General features: G+C 40.8%; 1 protein-coding gene across 3 annotated transcripts in view; it reads right to left on the bottom strand.

Moving 5' to 3' along the window:
- Window positions 1-6,420: 6,420 nt before the first annotated feature.
- Window positions 6,421-21,670, bottom strand: part of lpar1 (lysophosphatidic acid receptor 1) — a 70,885-nt gene continuing 55,635 nt past the window's right edge. For all 3 annotated transcript variants that reach the window (XM_080418598.1, XM_080418596.1, XM_080418597.1), the window contains exon 4: window positions 6,421-9,183. In XM_080418598.1, coding sequence (XP_080274724.1) covers window positions 8,816-9,183 — 368 coding nt within the window. In that variant the 3' untranslated portion in view covers window positions 6,421-8,815. The remainder of the gene's footprint in view (window positions 9,184-21,670) is intronic.

Below are 21,670 nucleotides of genomic sequence, written 5' to 3'. Positions count from 1 at the left end.
AGGCGACGATGTAGAAATACTCCGGATAGTCCGGATTTCTAAATTTACTTGAGTAAAAGTACAAAAACATTGGAATCAAAATGTACTTAAAGTACCAAAAGTAGAAAGTACTCATTATGCAGAATATCCCATTTCACAAGTTTTCAAAAGTACAAAATGTTTTGAAAAAATCTTTTGAAAATAGCAGATGTACAAGCTCACAATGCGTCGTGATGCGACACATTGTGAGCTTGTAGATCTGCTATTTTCAAATGGCCGAAATGTATATAGGGGAGAACGGGGTAAGATGAACCACCCCCTGTATCTTTAAAACTATACACATGAGTGGTCATGTGACCTTAAAATCAGGACACACCCATCATTTCTACCTGGCAGTGAAGGGGAGACACACATGGGCACTGTGGTAAGCATATTTTTACATAAAAAAGTGTTTTGTGCTGGTCAAAGTTAAATTTTTACTTTTCTGGTATAATGATGTTTATTTTAAAGCAAATGTACCCAGGCCTAAACTTATATATCATGCATGTTGGTGCTATTCTTATGTATGAAACCATGTGAATCATTTAACTAAAGCTTAGCCTGAACCATTAAGCTAGCCAGATTTGTCAAAATGGTGGCCATGGGGCAAGATGAACCAAATGCCTTGGGATAAATTGAGCCAATTATCCTAATATGAATCACCATTCATATTTTTTATTATGTCTTTTCTTCTCAAATTATGCTGTATGACCTTTCATTTGGATGAATACACTAATTTAAGAGAAGTTTTCAATATTGTATTAACAATTGCAAATATTAAAAGGTTCTGAATAACAAACATTATTTAATTAGTTTTATATTGTTTACATACCATTAAGAACATAAATAAGACCATTTGCAAAAGGGAAATGTGTTATTAAATTATTGTTGATACGTGAATACATTATTTGTTCAAGTTTAAACTTGAAAATGCAAAATATCATATGGGTAAATTTACCCCTTGACTAGGATCAACTTACCCCTTACCTGGGGCAAATTGAACCACATGACCACTTTTTTTTTAGAACCCATATTTTTACAACCATTTGTCATAGATGCACACTCATTATTTCAATTGATGGAAGACATCTTGAAGTTTTAGTAGATGCTTAGATTTTACTTCCATCTAATTTTTCCTTGCCTAGAGGTCAACATAAGTAAAAAGTGGTTCATTTTACCCTGTTCTCCCCTAGGGCTAAGGTGGTAGTCTTCAAGATGATGCACGTTTTGTAATGATAATCCAAATCTACAAAGTAACTAGTAACTAAAGTTGTCAAATAATTGTAGTTGAGTAAAAAGTATAATATTTGCCTCTAAGATGTAGTGGAGTAGAAGTAAAAGTATTGAAAATTGGAAGTACCCCATTAAAGTAAAAATACCTCAACATTGTACTCAAGTACGGTACTTGAGTACATGTACTTAGTTACTTTACACCACTGCTCAACTCCATACCATGTCCAGTCCACCCTTGTCCTCACTCCTCAGTGCCTGGATAGATAGAGAACAGCCTTGGGAAGTACTGTTATTTTCTGTGGAAAATAACATGGATAAAAAACAACATTGACTGTAATCGGCCTTAGACTCACTCCCAGAATCAGAATCACTAAATTTAAGTAAAGGCGAGGCTCAGGGATTCAGCCACATGGATGTGCTCACGGCCAGAACCTGTAGCCAACACCATTCATGTGTATCGAAGCACTTCCCCCCCATCGCTGGACTTGGTCCTTACGCCCCAAGCTGCTAATAAATATAGAGATATACTGTGTGCTTGAACTGAAGGAGTTCGCTGAAACAAAAGAGTTCAGAAAAAACCCAAGCGCTGTTTTTTGCCAAAGTCAAGCCCTTCCCATTCCTTGAGTCATGCATGAAAGTTTACGCAGCATCCACATTAATTAGTTGCATGCACATTGCTCTGCTTCTCTGTGCGGACTTCTTTCATCAGATGTATGAAAAAACACCTGTTTTTTTTATCCTAAACCATGGGGCGGCAGAGAAATCAGTGTCGAATTGTGTGCATGTGAAATCTTTACCCCAAAATGGTTTGAAAATCCCAAAATTACTATAATATCCTATTCACTTATTAAGTCTAGGCAGGGAAAAATGCATTGAAATGAAGATACATTTCTATTTCATGTAAATATCATGGGCAGTCAAATTCTTATTTGATCTTGAGCAGATTACACCAACTTAAAATGCACACATGTTGCTACGAACCTTTATTAGATAATTTAATATACAATTTTGCCCATCGCAGAAAAAAGGATGGCTTTTCTTTCTCAGTAGGTTAAATTTCATATTTGATCAAACAAGAGGACAGATCAGCAAGGTATTTCACAAGTTTGTCATGTTTTTATTGTTGTTGAGATATTCACACTATTCATCTGGCAGGACATATGATCTTCTGTTCTACACATGATATCAAATCAGAGTAATTGACTTGTCAAAAGTAGGTTAAAGAAATTTCACTTTGCAAGGGTATTCAATCTAGAGGCTTGAAGGTGATTGACAAAAATATGTTCAATATGCAAATATCATGATATACTCTAGACAATTATCCAAAAAGATGACATTAAAATCATTCAGTTGTCTATGTTCATCTTTGAATCCATGTCAATAGTAAGTCACTTGAAGCTGGATTTAGGGGTTGTGGGTCAAAATGCAGTACTGTTTTACCACACTAATGATATAAAAGTAGTGCTTTCTTATTTTTATTTCATTTTGTTTACCAGAAGTACTTATTTATTTTTATTTTCTTTCTAGTGCTTTTTGTTAACCACATTGGTGGTATAAACGGAGTGCATTTTCAACAATGTGTCTGAGGTCATGGTCTATGATAACCACAACATTGAGTCTCTGATTCTGTTTATTAGTAAATGTAGCAACACATATGATACACAGAAGGAAGAATAAACAGTTTTCAGACCGCTACCACTGAAAGTTATTTGTAGAAAATGTATATTGTTTTGGGCTGTTTTGGGGATTCAATTGATTTTGGTTTAGCAAAGTCTTGGCTTTCAAGATTCATAAATAGAAATATTTGAAAAATACTGTAGCTGCATAGATGCTGATAGGCCTTCCAAGAGCACATGGAATACAGCTCAAGTCATAAGTCATAAGATGCAACCTGTCTCTTATGTTACTGTGGCTATCATTTGAAAAAAGGAATAGATTCTTAACTTAAGACATTGGTGACAGTGAAAGTAGCAAAATGGCACAAACTGTAACACTTAATCACATGAACCCTAGTGTCCTTATTCTGGGGTGAACATTCAGTGAAAATAGCTGATCTACAAGTTTCCAACGTGTCTCAAGGCGTTGCATTGTGAGCTTGTAGACCGGCTGTTTGGTGTGGAGGGAAAACCAGCAGACCTAGTATAGAGCCCTGGGGGACCCTGGTCAACTACTGTAAATTTGTTGGGTTTAAGTAATTATCAAGGAAAACCAAAACTTAGTTAATCATGCTTATTGTTTGGCTTTATTTCATAAATTGGCTAAAATAAACAAATAGGCTTTCCTCCTGTAGGTTGAGTGTGCGGCTAGTTTGTAAGAAACTCATACTGTGTTCAAGTAAAATTAAAGTAAAGTATCACTTGACAGTCAAAATTATATTTGATCCACCTTGGGAACCAAATCAACTGGGAAAGAATGAAACAGTTTAAAGCTACTTTGGGGAAATGAAGGACCTTTATGATGAGTAACACTGGAAGGCACTGCTCACATGGACATTTAGTCTCAGTCACAAACAAGCTTAACAACTCTGTTAATAGCCCTACTGTCTAAAATAAATCAAATAATTAAGGTCATGTCGTAACATTATCATCATAATCATGACACAAAAATGAGAACGGAAACAAAACAAAAAATCCTACAGTACATTCGGAGTATTACACAGATGAATTTACAAACACAGAACATATTCCCTTTGGTGATTAACTTTGAATAATATTTTATATACATACGGACTGTACACATATACTTACAATGATATACAAAGAATGACGTTACATGCAGACAAAAGACAATACAAAGACAGATAGTTTAGTACATGGTTTTATATGCAACCTGAATTAACACTGTTTTAGAAGATGGCTACAGTGAATGAATGTAAAATATGGAGGGATGGGTTCAGAGCCATATATAGGAAGAGTTTGGTCATGTTGTACAGTGAATATTGATTATTTTCAATTCATGCAAAGACGGTGGTTCTGTCAACAACGTTCGCAACACTGCCATAGATGCTTTCCTAGCAACAGTGCACAGTAGCTCACTTCTTTTGCAACAGTGCTCACTGCTTGGGATGCCCGTTAAGCGACCCTTCCCTGGGCGATTCCTTAACCCATTAAAGCCGGAGGCGCATCTGTGTCATTTTAGATGTCTGTGGCTATTCAAAAATAGCGGATCTACAAGTTTGTAGCGTGGCACCGAGTGCCACGCTACGAGCTTGTAGCTGCTATTTTTGAAAAATCGTGAAAATTGGTGCAAATGTTTGAATATATATAATGTTTGAAGCAAAAAAAAAATAAACTCAAATCTTTTCTTCTGGGGGGTCCGTGGAACAAAATATTTTGAGATGGGGTCCGCGGCCAAATAGATATCATTTTCGGGGTCCTTGACATGAAAAAGTTTGAGGACCACTGACACAGAAACAAGTTTTTCAGAAAACTGTTAGGATTTAGAAGGAGAATCGGCCTCTCAGCTCTTAATGGGTTAAAGGAGAATTCCGGACAAATTAAGTGTTATCTTTCATGTCTCGTTACTCACCTAGCGACGTAAAAAGTGGCGTTCTTTTTTTCCATATATTCCCCTGTCGTCATTTTTTAAACACCCTCCGTTGTTATAATGGGAGCGCCTGGGTTAGTGAAGTTCGTCTATTATAACCGACGCAATGTTATTTTTTTCTCTACTACGATTCATTGTAGAGTCTCATGATAGTCAAACATGCGCTGAAAATTCCTGCGAGCCTGCCGTTAATGGCGAACGATTTAACACTGGTTGCTTGTTTCCAGAATCTGGCAACACGAGTTGCCAGGTTCTGGAAAGAAACAAGCATCCAGTGTTAAATCGTTCGCCATTAACGGCAGGCTCGCAGGAATTTTCAGCGCATGTTTGACTATCATGAGACTCTACAATGAATCGTAGTATAGAAAAAAATAACATTGCGTCGGTTATAATAGACAAACTTCACTAACCCACGCGCTCCCATTATAACAACGGAGGGTGTTTAAAAAATGACGACAGGGGAATATATGGAAAAAAAGAACGCCACTTTTTACGTCGCTAGGTGAGTAACGAGACATGAAAGATAACACTTAATTTGTCCGGAATTCTCCTTTAAGGGCATTTCCTTGATCATAGTGTAATGCCCAGGGTGTTTCTCTTGCACTTTTTCTCGAATCAAATAGATCCATTACCAGAAATTATTTGGGAAAAATAAATCATCCCATGACAACTAACTGCCAAATGCTTGTCTATACGGTGGCTCCAAGTAGAGCACCACCCTAAGAAATCATTGGCAACAATAACACAGTTTACTTCATAGCATTGCTGTGATGAAATGCCCAATATTGTAATGAACAGCTGCTGCAGAATCACCAGCTATTTTGCAAATGAGTTAACGCAACTGCCACTAAAGACTGCAACGGCTCACAGCTCTATATCGTATCCTCTTCATAGTTAAGTTAGTTCATATAGGGGAAAATAAAATGATTTCATATCATGTAGAAGATCTTGAGTATACTGTAGAAAGTGATTTCAAACTGCCATTCAATTACAGAGACTGTTCCTTGGCAACACGCTCACATTTAAGAGTGTAGAAAATCCAAAAACAGTGAAAATGCTAAAATTGTACTGAGTGAATGAAGAAAATCAACTACATGTGTACTATTATGATTTACAAGAGACATGCAAGAGATTTTTGTGGGTGGATGTTTAAATTACATTTATCACCACTTTCACATCAAGTGTAGGCCATATATGCAAGGAGGGAAGTTGGTTTGCCATAAACAAAACACACAACATAATCTGAATCTATCTTCTTCAGTACAGCTTGGTACCTACAGTATTCATTTCAATTTCACATAATTCCGGTGTGAAAAACAATTGAGTCGAGCTCTTGCTAGAGTCCATGGCAGTGTCTTCAAATGCTGCCTTAGCAGGCAGCATTGGAAGACAGGAAGGCATCAAAGGTCTGTCCCATTCTCAAGTTAAGCTAAAATGCCGCCGTTTGGTTGATTTTTTTTAAGGCAGCATCAACGTATCGTAGTATATCCTTCTCAGGATAGGATACCCACAATTATGTGCAAACACTAACGTCAATCTCGAAATAACTGCTAAGCTAGTTTGCTTTAAATTAAACAAAATATTTGATGCTGTATTTAATATTATCTAAGGAAAAGGCACATCAAATTGAGATAGCTAAATGTGGCTAACGTTATCCGTGAAAAGGGTTGCTTGATGACGTAAACAAAACAGCTGTGCTTGTTCAAGTTCGTGCTGAGTTTCCCGCTGAGTTTCCCGCCTTGTACGCCTGTCTCAAACACATTCATTTCTACGCACGTCCTCCACACACACACACACACACCATTGCCTTTGCAGAATGGTAACTTATCAGTCAAGTTAATCAGAGCCTTCTGTTTGAGACACAGTCCATGTGGATGAATGACGATGGGTTCAGAATGGGTATTTCAGAGGCTGGTTGAAACGTTCTGTAGCCTACAGTAAATGTTTATATCGACTGTCTATCAGCAAAAAAAAATCTCGTCAGCCACAGCAGAATGCCGCAAACACATGCCCAAGGCAGCCATGCCACCCATCATACCTTCATGCCAGTGTTTGCTTGTTTTTGCCAGTGTTTCCCATACCACCGATGAATGGAGCCTCCTATCTGGAGTAGTACTCAGCCTAGAGGAATTTAATTTGGAATGGCCCAAGTGGGTTTGTAGCGCTTCAGGGTCTAGCTCTTTTAGAGGCTAAAGAAATAATGTATGGACAGCACTCCGGTTAACGTCACGTATAACATTGTTCACTCACTGAAACGCTGAATTCGCCTTGTAATTCCCAGGGACGGCATTTTTTATTTTAAATGTGCTGACGGAATTGCTTTCCATTACAATCGTGTAAGGACGGCGCATGGCAGATTTAGGGCCCTTCAACTTCAGTACCATAGGTCTGTTAACACTCACCCGAAATGTTATGTAAAAAAAAAAAGGCCTTCACCTCTTGTCTGCATAGTGCTGTGGAACACAATCTCCCCCCAGAGAGGCAAACATCCTCCCTCCTCCCCTTCCCCTTGGGTAACATCTCTGGAACAACTCTTCTAGAGGGAGAGGTAAACAATGCATGATTTCTTGCAGATCTTGGACCCTTTGTGCGTCAGAATGTAGTAAAATTGCCAGCGTGTTTACTACGAGAGTGTGAAGATGGACACAAATACAGTAGGTCAGTTTTTACACTCTCCGAGTTGAATTAACACGACAATGTTACTGTCTAGGACGGAGGAATGGCAATAAAGATGTTTCTTCTGAAGGATTTTAGCAGTAAGTTTGTGGTGGGCAACGGAAACAACTGAGTCCCAAAAGAAGTTTGATTAAAACGGCAAACAAAATACAATATTAATTGTAAAAAAAAAATCTAAAAAAGATTACCCTAGTGCAAAAATGCTAGCAAGGCCTGTTTGTCAAACTATGGGCCGATCCCATGTGTTGTACAATATAGCACCACTATATTTCTTGAGTCCTCATGTGGCAAAATAGCAATAGTGATTTCACAAGCTGGGTTTGTACTAGAATAGATTCTAAAACTGTCATATTGGGTATCAGAAAACAGTCTTGAAAACTGTGGTATTTGGTATCAACAGTTTATACCTCTAGGTTTAATACCAACATTCCTGTCGAGGAAATGCAGCCTAGATCCTCCACGAGGTTATTATGGCGACGTCTGTCTCTGGGTCACCATACATACAGTATGCAGTATGTGGTATTCAAGAGCACATGGTATGTGATGTGCTGATGCATTTATAAGCCCTTGCTATGAAAGAAAAAACTACGAAATACTGTAGTCCTGTGTGCTAAACATGGGATAAATTCTATAAGATTAGCTGACAAAAAAAGCTTGTGAATTGTCAATTCAGGGATATGAAAATAACGTTTTTGGCCCTGTAGGTCCCCAGAGTGAAAGGTTAGAAAGCCTCTGCAGTAGGATGTGTTGTTAAAGAAGAGTGACAGAGGATTGGTTATACTGGCATTACTTTCACTTCACAGATCACTTCTTAAATAGTACTATCGGTGTTGTCAATAACAACACCGTTTATTACAAAAAGAAATCAAAAGCAAACAAAAAACAACAACAAAACCCCCAAAAATACTAACAGCCAATCAAGCATCCTCAATGATGAGACTCCTCCACTTCTCTGTCTCTGGACGGAGATAAAGTATATATGTCTTTCATTTTTCTTCATAGTTGCCATCCTCCTCCTCCTCTTCGCCATTGTGACCCTAAACGTACTCGTCATCAACACCACTATCTCCACCATCCCATCTCCACGTCAACCTCATGTCAGCCACTGTCTGTATATAGTCCACATCAACCATTCACTACATTTCCCATCTCCCTCTGCCCCCCTTTTTTCACACAAATTCTTCACTTCCAGGTTCATAGTCCATCCTCAAGTCCTCCTCTCTCCGCTCACCAGACTTTGACGCCTCTTGGCCAAACACCTGCATAGAGACTAACCCTGTGAGTAAAATGGCTTAATCTCTATGTTCTCCTAGCCTCCTCCGCCCCTGGCATTCCTGCGTCATTACACCACAGAGTGTTCATTGTGGTGATGGTGGTGGTGGTGCTGGTTCTGATTCTGGTGGTGCTGGTTCTGGTGGTGCACGCCTCCCCCGCCGCCGTGCAGCACCGTGTGGTTGATGGACGACGCCGATCGGTCGGAGCCTTCCGCCGCCGTCCCGTTGACGTTCTCCTGCCGCTGGCAGCACAGGATCTGCCTGAAGGTGGCGCTCATCTCCTTGTCGCGGTAGGAGTAAATGATGGGGTTCATGGCCGAGTTGAACTCGGCGAGGAGCAGGAAGAACTTCTCGAAGGTCAGAACGTTGCAGTTGGCGCAGAAGACGTCGAGGAGGAGGAGGACCAGGCCGGGAGTCCAGCAGACGATGAAAGCACCTGAAGGGAGAGAGAGATAGATTAATTAAAGCAAAGAATGTGTGTGTGTGTGTGTGTGTGTGTGTGTGTGTGTGTGTGTGTGTGTGTGTGTGTGCGTGTGTGTGCGTGTGCGTGTGCGTGCGTGCAGTGGTGAAAAATGTTTTACTTAAAAAAGTATCAATACTGCAGTGTAGAAGTACTCTGTTGCAAGTAAAAGTGCGGAATTAAAGGGACTACACCATGAATTTTAACTTTTTCTTCTTTTTTGTGTGTTTTGGTCTCCCCTACCTCTCTTCTATCCCCAAAAAATACCCCAGTTTGAACATTCAGGCTTTCACAGCAAATCTGGGGTTTTCTGTAAATTGGTCTCAAAACAGGCCAAACTGATTTGCACCCTGACGTGACGTCACGTCAGGGTACAATCCCTCCCGTTTTACAGTTTCTTATTTTTATTTTTTACTTTTTCCACACAGAACCAGGAGATAACATGCATACAAACTGGCTCAATAGCGCCCCGGGCCAAACAGGACAATGTGGTATTGCAGGTGAAAGTGCTTTAAAAGCCAGAGAGAAGTTGGAATGAGTAGCCTATATCTGAGGCTTGATTTAGGCTCAAACCTTTTGAAAAACGTTTGAGGGACATAAACAATATGATATTCAATATTATTATTATTTTTTAAATTCATGGTGTAGATCCTTTAAAAATGTACTTTTAAAAAAAGTATTGGTATAGCCGATCTACAAAAAAAAAGCCGATCTACAAGCTCACAACGCGTCGCGATGCAACGCGTTGTGAGCTTGTAGATCTGCTATTTTCAAATAGTTTGTGTGTGTGCGTGTGTGTGTGCGTGTGTGTGTGTGTGTGTGTGTGTGTGTGTGTGTGTGTGTGTGTGTGTGTGTGTGTGTGTGTGTGTGTGTGTGTGTGTGTGTGTGTGTGTGTGTGTGTGTGTGTGTGTGTGTGTGTGTGTGTGTGTGTGTGGGGTGTGTGGGGGTGTGTGTGTGTGTGTGTGTGTGTGTGTGTGTACAAAAGTCACTGTCTCCTTGGTCTTCATACTAAATAATGTGTGCCTTATCCCCTGGGAGAGTCAACACTGAATCCATGACGTCTGACACATTGCAATGTAATGACAGGTTTTTTATATCTATTTTGAGTGTGAGAAATGAGTGTTAGAAATAAAGATAACAACATTATTATTAGTAATACACTATTATTATTATTTACAATATTTTCATTTTGCCAGCCAGACACTGGCGCTTTCCCACATTTAGACTTTACAAAGTAGGTGGCCATGAGATCTTCGTTTGAAGGTGTCAGACTATATACCCTGCCAGATAAAGGGTTTATAATGCGTGAAAAGCCTTTATTTATCTCTGTCCCCGCCCTTCCTCCCAAATCCAAATTCCCCTGAATCAACACTGTGGCCTTGACCTCAAATGCACTGTACAAGCATCATCTCCACTCCAAAACCGCATGTACAACTTCCTAGACACGTTTTGGCTGCGGGAAATGTAATTGGTCAGCCCCTGTTCTATAATCAGATAATTTGTCACAACTTTGTACGTGGGCCAGTTACTCATTACTCATATAAATACCAAGTTCAAGTGTCTTGTCTTTATTAAAGAAAAAATCTGATCTAGTCAACATTTCTTTTTCTTCTATGAGAGAGAGCGAGACAAATATGAAAAATAATCTCCTCCAGGCTGGGTTGCCTAGCCAGGGGTGTACAAGTCGTGGGTTGCAGCCATCAGTATGCGAGGAAGAAAATCTAATCTGGTGGAAATGGGCACGGTCTATATGGGAAGTTACATAAAAATCCAGATTTTGATTGTACGACCTTCAGTTCAAGAGATAGGCCAAAACGTAACGCGGTCTGTTGTAGCTCTACCATGAGGTTTATGGTTTGAAACATTTGAATTGGAGCTTCTTCCATGGCAGCATGCACAAAAAGGTTTGATGCCGATCGCGGGATTAGCTGAGCACACAGACAAATAGGGATGAGAACATAGCCTAATGAAGGCAACAGGGCTGCTTAGTGGTGTGGGTGGTACAACATTTTCTTCCGTCCACTCTTCATTTACTTTCTGTATACAGGGATACATTTCTGCACACATGGGCTGTCATATCGTGACACAAAATATCGCAATATCAAAACATGCCAATATGTATCGCCAAGATGAAAGGCTGTATTGTGATATTTATTAAAAATGTCCGTCCGGCCTCTGGCAGAGATGAAAGGTGTGGGATAATTTATGTTTTATAAAAAATAAATAAATAATTAGGAAATAAAATCAATTGAAAGAATGGGAGAAAGGTAAAGAAATAAAAGAAGAAGAACTGAGGGATTAAGAAAGAACAAGGGAATATGAAACTAGAGTTGATGAGGAATTGAGAGTGGAGAGAGAGAGAGAGAGAGAGAGAGAGAGAGAGAGAGAGAGAGTGAGAGAGAGAGAGAGAGAGAGAGAGAGAGAGAGATGATATTGACAGGAAGGCCTGTTTTCTCTTAGTGTTTGGTAGAGGCAGCAGCTGCAGTAAAGGCTTGACCTCACTTCGCAGCTATGCAGGCGGATTCTCTGGAGTTAGATAAATGTCTCTAACCGTTAGCAGCAGTGAAACTATCTGAAGTATTTGTCTCTCAGTCAAAGGCGTTTACTCTGAACAGGACAACATTCACTACAGTCAAACCACAGACACGAACACAAGACTGCAAGCGTGATGCCTTTTACGTTTCCTAAGAATTGTTGCCGGTAACCTTGGATAAAAGGAAAAACTGTGGAAAAAAACATTACATTTTGTTTGTTTCTGTTTGTTTGTACCTGTAACTTGACCCAATGATCAGGCCCAGACAGAATACCCTTCCCAACCCAAACAAACACAGAAAACAACAACAACACAGGTAGTAAATATATACATTAACAACCAAAAAGAAAAGAAAAGGAAAATCCTGTCGGGTGTAGGAAATGTTATGAGAAAAGGAAGAAAGCAACACCCAGGCAATTTGCAGATTTTCCGGATTTTCTGCCAACAGTAAATCAAAGACCTTTTGAAGCAAGGCAAATGTGCGGTATTCTTCTTATAGCAGTTTCGCTTGATGTAGGTGATTTTCCTTACTCACGTGATCTATTTCTTTTCCCCAGCTTTACCCTACCTGAGGGCAGTGTTACCTGCGTGCGTGCGTGCATGCGCGTGTGCGTGTGTGTGTGCGTGCCTGCATGTGTGCGTGTGTGTGTGTGTGGAGAGAGAGAGAGACATAAATAGGGCGAGCGAGCGCACACGTGCGAGGCACGAGAGAGAGAGAGCGTTTGAGCGCATTAATCTTTGCAGACAGTACAAGTAGTTTGGGGTCTTTTAACCTCAGCCAAGTGACTTAATTTGCAACTTAATTGCTCAAAAACAATAACGGTAAATTGTGTACAGCTGGTTCATTATATCTGGGACTTTGTCTTGATGTAATCCCCCCCCCCCTCTCTGCTGGCCTCCACACTTCAAAAACAATCCCAGCGCCCCTGGTATATACTTCTTCTCATATATTAACCACGTGACCAAGTACGGGACAAAGGGTCAGTGTGAGTCAGCATTATGAGGTGTCATCATGATGCATTGACCTGCTGTGCATTGATCTATGTGTACTCCTCTCTTGTCTCTCAACATGTTGTTCTTTCTTTACGTGACCGTGATGAAAAAGGCGAGGATATACTGTAAAGCTGTGACTCTTGCTAGCCAGTGTGTGTGTGTGTGTGTGTGTGTGTGTGTGTGTGTGTGTGTGTGTGTGTGTGTGTGTGTGTGTGTGTGTGTGTGTGTGTGTGTGTGTGTGTGTGTGTCGTGCGCGCGCATGCACGTGTGCGTGTGTGTGTGTCTGTGTGTGTGTGTGCGAGAGAGATGGAGAGGGAGAGAGAGAGAGAGAGAGAGAGAGAGAGAGAGAGAGAGAGAGAGAGAGAGAGAGAGAGAGAGAGAGAAAAAGAGAAAGAGAGAGAGGGGGGGACTGGGCGTAGTGAGGAGGACAAAAACTAAATACAATCTGGAGTGTCAAATTCAGTCAGAGAGCATAAGATAGGACATCATTCTTTTTATTTACAACTTAAATCCTATTTTATTCCAGGGAACTAATTGGTCCCTGGAACCTGGAGCTTCCTTTTTCCCTCTATCCCAAATCTCTTTGCCAAAAAAATCTACAAGCTGTAGTATTTTTTTGCTGAATGTTCGCCTATTGTTGCCTAATGTTTGCCAATCAAGTCATGCTGAAAATAGGGCCACTAGTGTTCATGTGGTTAACTGTGCCGAGAGAGAGAGAAAGAGAAATAATAAAAGAAAAAGCATGAGAGAACAGAGAAAGAGCATGGACAACTCCCACACGCTGCTGTTAGTGGCTCAGGCACCTTTGAAGAAACAGCGTCTATTTGAAAAGCCAAGCTCGGAGGCTTCACCCTCGGCTTTAGAAATGAGTATTTCATTTCCTCTGCGAATCCAGGAGTGTACGATGTTTGTGTTACACCCTCCATCTCAAAATGTGCCTGTGTGTGCATAGGCTGAAAATGTGGCCACACAAAACGGATCTATACTAACGTAATTGTAGGTAGGTGCAGTGTAAAGGTCCTTACACACCGGGGCAAATTCTTCATGCGAATAAATACGTTTTTTTTTTAAACCTTATAAAGTCAATGCAAGCGTCCACATCAGTTTCGCGAAGTGAAAAAGCGTCTTTTAATTAATCGGAACGAGTCCGAATTTTGAGTATATTCGCATATTCGCCGGTGTGTAAGGACCAGTGGTGGAAAAAGTTACAAGTAAAAGTCCGGAATTCAAAATTGACTTGAGTAAAAGTACAAAAGTATTGGTATTAAAATGTACTTAAAGTACCAAAAGTAAAAGTACTCATTGTGCGTAATGTCCCATTTCACAAGTTCAAAATGTATAAAACAATCTTTTGAAAATAGCCGATCTACAAGCTCACAATGCGTCGCATCGCGACGCATTGTGAGCTTGTAGATCGGCTATTTTCAAATGGCTGAAATATAGTTAGGGCTGAAGTGGTTGGCGTGTTTTGTACTAAGAAAGCTTGTAGATCGGCAACATTCAAAATCTAAAAAGTAACTAGTAACTAAAGTTTTCAAATAATTGTAGTGGAGTAAAAGTACAATATTTGCCTCTGAGATGTAGTGGAGTAGAAGTAAAAGTGTTGGAAATTGGAAATACAAAATTGTACTTAAGTACAGTACTTAAGTAAATGTAGGCTACTTAGTTACTTTCCACCACTGGGTAGGTAGTTTTCAAAGTGTGCTTTGAGACAAGCCCATCATTATTGCAAATAATAAAACCATGTTATTGACATGGACCTTGAGTCTGAAATAAAGTTTGAATTGAATTGAACATACAAAAAGTTATGAATTACAATGACAGATACCATAGAAGATCTGTCGCATTGCGTCACGTTGTGAGCTTGTAGATCGGTTATTTTCAAGTATAAATCAGGCTGAAAGGGGTATTTCACACTTCTGGGGTCACTTCAACGTATACTCTGGCTTTTGTGTGCAACCTCAGACAGTTTTTAAGTTGCTTGATTATTTTAGATATTTGAAATTAATTTAATCAGACACACCCCCTCCTATATAAGCCCATTGGCCTTCAAACACCACAACTAACCATGTTAGACTCATTGAAAACACACGTCCCTGGTTCTGTTGACTGATATTGTCCTTCTAATGCGTGAGGGGGCTGAATTTGTTTATTTCTTTGAATTAAAAAAGAATAATACAAAAAAACGACTAACGGCCTCAAAAAAGAAAGTAGTGTGTCTCTTTCTGCTTTCAATAAAGGAAGGCATAAATACATGAAGATGCACTAAAAAGCTGTGTTAAACCAAACTTTGTCAGCCCGAGACCCAAAATATACATTTAGTGTCTCCCCTTGACCCAAACGTACAGAAATATTGTAGCAGGAGTACACTAATAAATACAGTTTGAGAACCACTGCACCAAAGGAATGACTGCAAATCAAAAACAGGTTTTGGGAAGTAGCAGATAGATAGATAGATAGATAGGTAGAGAGAGAGAGAGAGAGAGAGAGAGAGAGAGAGAGAGAGAGAGAGAGAGAGAGAGAGAGAGAGAGAGAGAGAGGAGGCATACACAAAGGATCCATTAGAATAAAGTGACCATGGGAGCGATGGGAACAGCAATGTGGAAATAATGGAGACCAGACCCCAGCAATGAACCCTGCATGGACACACGTGCACGCACACATGCACGCGCACTCACAGACATGCACACATTTAAGAATGCATAGGCAAATGCACTTGCATGCCCACACACAGACGATGTGTGACACACACACGCAAAGCCACACTCGCCCACTTTCAAACACGCCCGTCTATAATCATACACACACAAATCACACACCGACACTCCAGGCACAAAAGACAAATGCACAAACATGACGAGATTGAGAACAGTGTTGTGAGAAGCCTGAGTTACCCAGTACTTCGTCCCCTGCCAGTGATGCCGAAGATTTATCTGACCTACAAGCTCATTACGCTTCGGCAGCGCAAAGCGTCGCAAGCTTGTAGATCGGCTATCTTCGGTGCGCGACGCCGCACGCGCAGCCGCACGCGCAGCCGCACGCGCAGCTAAGTACAACGCAGGCTAAAGTGCTCAGTAGTCTGTCCGTCATTACTCACCACTCACTAAAGCAACATCATAATCGCTTTCAACCAGACACAGAATCTAATTCAGATCATCAAAGCCTCCAGCTCTCTGTACAACACACAGTCTGTCTCTCGCAGATGAAACAGTGATTTAGGAGCTCTTTTCGGTCCACTTTCCAACTGGCTCCGCATTCATTTCCCCTCTCTTCCCCTCCCTGTCCTCTGCATTAGGAAATGGGGGAACTCTTTCCTAATGTCATTTTTCTTTTGTCGATTCGGGAAACGCTTCGGTCTGATGGAGGCTTTTCGTGTCGTGTTTCTTCTGAGGGGGAGAGTGACGAAAAAATTTAATCATGTGGATCTCGGGATCCACATGGGACACGGCATGGTTCTAACGTGAAACTCGGACTTGGTGTAGCCAGCCTGTGATGTCAGTCATCTACAACGTTAGTCGTCGATGATAATACCCAATGGCTTCCGTGATTAAAGTCAAAGTTCAAGTTCATTAGTGGAGGTACTTCTGTGACTTAAGAAATTTGGCGCTGATGAAGTTCGCAAAATTAGCTCTCACCACGCAGTCTGACACATACACACCAGCACACAAACAAACTGACCCTCTTATAGATGGTTAGGCCCCTGCAGATGCTGTCACAAAAGGAAGCAGAATGCATTTATCATCATGGTGATGATGGAGAAGTTATATGACCAGAGAGACGCGAAAAGCACATGACCAAAATTTCTGCAATTTTTAACATTTTGAAAGTGTTCGCCTATAAGGACATTCCCAAAATAAGGAACACCAGATTGAAAGTGGTTCATGTGTAAAAAGTATGACTAGTAATTACAAGGCTGTGTGTTCCTCTGAGTGGCGCTGGATGTCAACCTAAAACCTTGCAGTTTTTTTGCCGGAAAATAATTTCCAGCGAGCTTCACGGTCATACGAGAAAGTATGAATCAGGCTTAAGTCCCCATTACTTTATCCAGAGTTATCATTTCTCACGTGGCTCATAGCTTGGGTTTCCACTGATGCTCTCTTCCCAGGCCCCTCAAAATGACACCCACAAGAAAATGAATAGTCTTGATACTCTCTCTCTCTCTCTCTCTCTCTCTCTCTTTGCTTCCATCTCTGGCTCTATATCTATATCTACCTACCTCTGTCTATATCTCTTGCTACCTACTCCCATGTCTCACTCCCTCCTCTCTCGCTCTGTCTCTCTGTCCTTCTATTATCTCTCTCGCTCTGTCTTTCTTTCTACCTACAGTACACACTCGTTCAGCCTCTATCCCTCTCTTTTGTTGTGTGCCTCTTTATCAGTGGCGGAAGAAGTACTCAGATAGTTTACGTAAGTAAAGTACAAGTAAAAGTAGCAATACAAAATAGTCTAGTAAAGTCAAAAGTAAGTACACATTTCACTTAAGTACATGTACTTAGTTACTTTCCACCACTGCTCTTTATAGCTTTCTCGTGTCTTTCTTTGTCACCCCCCCCCCCCCCCCCCCCTCAGTTTCTCTGTGGTTCTGACCCTCTGTCCCACTGAAGCGAGGTGGCGGACAGAGGAAGCCACTAAACATGCTTCAGAATCACATCGGTGGCTTTTCCGGCTTTCTAAACCCCCGAGCGGCTTTTTTCCTCCTTCCTCTGTTGCCACGTTCCCACGTCAATCAGCCCCGTCCTCTTGGCTCGGAGATTAGATTAAAGTTCGGCGAGTTCAATGCCCAAATGTTTACACTTATTGATAAAGAGAGGCCTGCTGTATATGACAAGCCTGAAAATGGTGTTTGTAGGTGATGTGGGGTATTGTTGTTGTTGGTGGTATGCGTGTGTGTGTGCGTGTGTGCGTGCGTGATGGAGAGGGTGTTGGTTGTGTTGTGAGATAATGGTGCAATTATCGTACATGGCTTCATTCCGAACTCAAACTGATAACTGCTAAAACGGTCCTTTGCATGTGAGTGTGTGCGTGCAGATTATTCACTGGCAGGGGAGCAGCAGGTGAGCTCATTGCAGTGGGACTGACTAACCTAATGTAGACTCAACCCATTCAAACCGGGAACGCATCTGTCATTTTAGATTTTTTTGGCTATTCATTGGCTATTCGTGGCACAGAGTGCCGCGCTACGAGCTTGTAGATCTGCTATTTTAGAAAAATCATTCAAATGTGTGCAAATCTTTGCAAATGTCTTCTAAATGTCTTTTGAAAAACTTATGTTGTTAATTATATCAGTGGTTCTCAAACTTTTTCATGTCAAGGACCCCCAAAAGTTTTGACAGGCGATCCCCATCAAAATATGTTGTCCCAGGGACCCCCAGAAGCAAAGGTTTGAGTTAAAAATGTTATATATAAATATATATATTCAAAGATTTGCACAAAATGTTCTCGATTTTTTTTTCTTTTTCTCAAAAGTATACAATTATGGTTGTAGCTCAAATCTAAAATGACACAGATGCGTTCCCGGAATGGACAGGTTAAGTAGCACAAGTGAGCACTGAGCAGGGTTATACCTATTTCTAAATAAAACGCAGTTCATGAGTAGGAGAAGGCTCATGTTCAGAATGGCAGTCCAAATAAATTTTTTTGGGCCTATCCAGATTGGAATCATATTGGTTTTATCAAGACTAAACAGCAAAAAAAGAAAAAGAAAATAAAAGGGGGGAAAAACACATTCATCAGTGGTTTGAAATGCAATTACAATCATATGTTTTAAGATGTTTCTCTGTCTGGAAACTCAGACATTGACACCCGATATACTTTGTCAAACGATGGTATCACTTGCCGAAAACAGGCAATCTAGAAGCTCACAACACGTCAAACTCACAACGGATTAACCCATTAAGACCTGAGGCCGATTCTACAAAATGTCATCTAAATCCACAGTTTTCTGAAAAAAACGTATGTTGCTATATCAGTGGTTCTCAGACTATTTCATGTCAAGGACCCCCAAAATGTATTTGGCCGCCGACCCCCATCTCAAAATATTTTGTAATAGGGACCCCCAGAAGCAAAGATTTGAGTCAAAATGTTTCCCTTTAAAAAATACACATATTCAAATATTTGCACAAATGTTCAAGATTTTTCAAAAATAGCAGATCATAGTTCATAGCGTGGCACTCGGTGCCGCGCTATGAGCTTGTATATCTGCTATTTTTGAATAGCCAAATTATAAAATAATGGTTAAAGTGGTTGCACAGATGAGTTCCTGGTTTTAATTGGTTAATAAATCAGGCATGCAAACTGGTTAGGGGTGAAAAGGGTAAGAAGGAAAGTGTGAGCGGGGAAAATACAGACCTAGGGGTCGAGGGGCATTTCCTCTCTGGATAGAGAAGACTGCTGGCTACACTGTGTCATCATAAACTTTCTTCCTGTGCGTGTTGACTTTGCACTGTGCCGAGTCATGATGACTGCCCTTGTTTACATACTTTATTTCTTTGTGGCAGAGAATGCACCTTGCAAGACGTTTTTTTACCTTTATTACTTTAAATAATGCAGTCTGTCTAAACGTGAAAAAAGCTGTAAGTGTTTTAAGTAGAGTATGCGTGCTGAAAATGTCCATAGGCTCACATAGACAGTGCACGCTGCTATTCTTCTGCTTTTAGACTGTGTGAAACAATACGTCAACGCATTAAATCAAACCCCGCCCTGACGGGCCACCACACCCATGCTAGTCACACCGTGAACGCGTTTGGCATCCAAGGTTTCCATTTTCCTATTAGCGGATCTTAATTTTGTGTGATGAAGGAATTGAGATCTGTCTCATTTTACGTTAATCTGGATAAGTAATGCTGTAATGCTGTTAACAAACGTTATTTGACTTCTCTAATACTAACATTTCCACTTGTTTATTTGGCACGTAGGCTACAAAACAGAGTGTCCGCCCTGAGATTGGGAGGTCGGGGTTTGATCCCCGGCCGGGTCATACCAAAGACTTTAAAAATGTGACCCAAGGCCTCCCTGCTTGGCACTCAGCATCAAGGGTTGGATTGGGGGTAAGTCCCTGCGACATACTAGCGTCATGTCCAGGTGTACTTGTACATCAAGCTGCCTCATACTAAGGAAACAGGAAATAGGCTCCCGCCCTCTGGGCCTCAGGACTCGGCAAGGCTTACTTACGTCTTTCGGCCAAGAGCCTTCGGCATGCTCTGATGGAAGAAAATAGGGATATTGAAAGAAAATGGCCCTATTGAGATTAGGGCTTAAAGGGATAGTTCACCCCCAAAATGTTTTATTTCACCCCATGGAGAGTTGAATTCATGGATATCTTTTTGTTTTTGTCGCATTCCTACGCCAATAATTTGATGACCGGCAGCGGTTCTGGTAGGAGACACAAAGCGTCTCCTTTGTGTCTCCTACCGGTTCGCCGATCATCAAATTATTGGCTTAGGAATGCGACAAAAACAAAAAAATATCCATGAATCTCCATGGGATGACTAATCGATAGAATAAATAATCATTTTGGGGGTGAACTATCCCTTTAAGTGGTTAAATGAGTCTACTAATTTGTAGATGACATGTATTAATGTGTACTATTTGATGCTCGGTTGATGAATTGAATACATAGGACCACAATGGAAACAAATCCCCAGGATTTTAGTTATCCTTTTAGGCTAATTGTCTTACTGTACCACCGTGCTGTTTACATTATCTGTCTAATAAAGTGTTCAATCAATCAATCAATTAATAGGTGGAAGTTGGCTGTAAGTGCGTGACCTAAACCGATGTCATCATATCTAGGGTTGAAACTGGTTGAAACGGTTTGTTCTTGAAGACAGGTGCTCCCTCCTTACTCACAGCCAGTGTCAGTGATTAGGAATGCCATACTGTGACCATGCAATAACTTCTTGGACCAAGAGCTTTATAGACGTGCGTGCACACACACACACACGTGAACGCACGCACGCACGCACGCACGCACGCACGTACGCACGCACGCACGCACACACACACACACACACACACACACACACACACACACACACACACACACACACACAGAGAGGAAGCCCACGCTGATGTCACAGAGGAAGAACTTTAACTCCTGTGACATTGGGAGTTCCATGCCAGGCATGTTTCAGTGCTGACGGCGGATTGGTGGGTTTGGCTCCACACGTGACAAGCCGATTGGTTCTGCTGCCGGTCAGACAGGAAACACACAAACAGCGTAGCTGTTTGACATATAAACACTGTATGCTGTATATTTAATCGCACGCTAAGCCTTTATTTGCTCTGAGCGAGGGGGCGTGGTGAAAGGACCGAGAGAAAATGATATCTGATAATCCCTTGGGATGATACCTGATAACCCCGAGGGCTGATAAAAACAGTAGCTGACCGATCTGACCTGTGACCGTGAGTGAACTCACTGACTGAGCAACAAACGTGTCCAACATGGGCAGAGAGCAGTGGTGGGAAAAGTACTCACATTTTTTACTTAAGTAAAAGTATCAATACTGCAATGTAGAAATACTCTGTTACAAGTAAAAGTCCGGAATTCAAAATGTGCTTGGGTAAAAGTATAAAAGTATTGGCATCAAAATGTACTTAAAGTACCAAAAGTAAAAGTGCTCATTATGCAGAATGTCCCATTACAAGTTTTCAAATGTATAAAAATCTTTTGAAAATAGCAGATCTACAAGCTCACAATGCGTTGCATCGCGACACATTGTGAGCTTGTAGATCGGCTATTTTCAAATGGCCGAAATGTATATAGGGCTGAAGTCGTTAATGTATGTTTTGTGATAATATTATAAATCTACAAAGTAACTAGTAACTAAAGTTTTCAAATAATTGTAGTGGAGTAAAAGTACAATATTTGCCTCTGAGATGTAGTGGAGTAAAAGTAAAAGTATACAAATAAATAAATATACTCAAGTACAAATACCT

Source organism: Gymnoscopelus braueri, assembly GCF_963280865.1.
Source record: "Gymnoscopelus braueri genome assembly, chromosome: 22".
Lineage (NCBI taxonomy): Eukaryota > Metazoa > Chordata > Actinopteri > Myctophiformes > Myctophidae > Gymnoscopelus > Gymnoscopelus braueri.
This window is presented reverse-complemented; position numbering and strand designations above follow the sequence as displayed.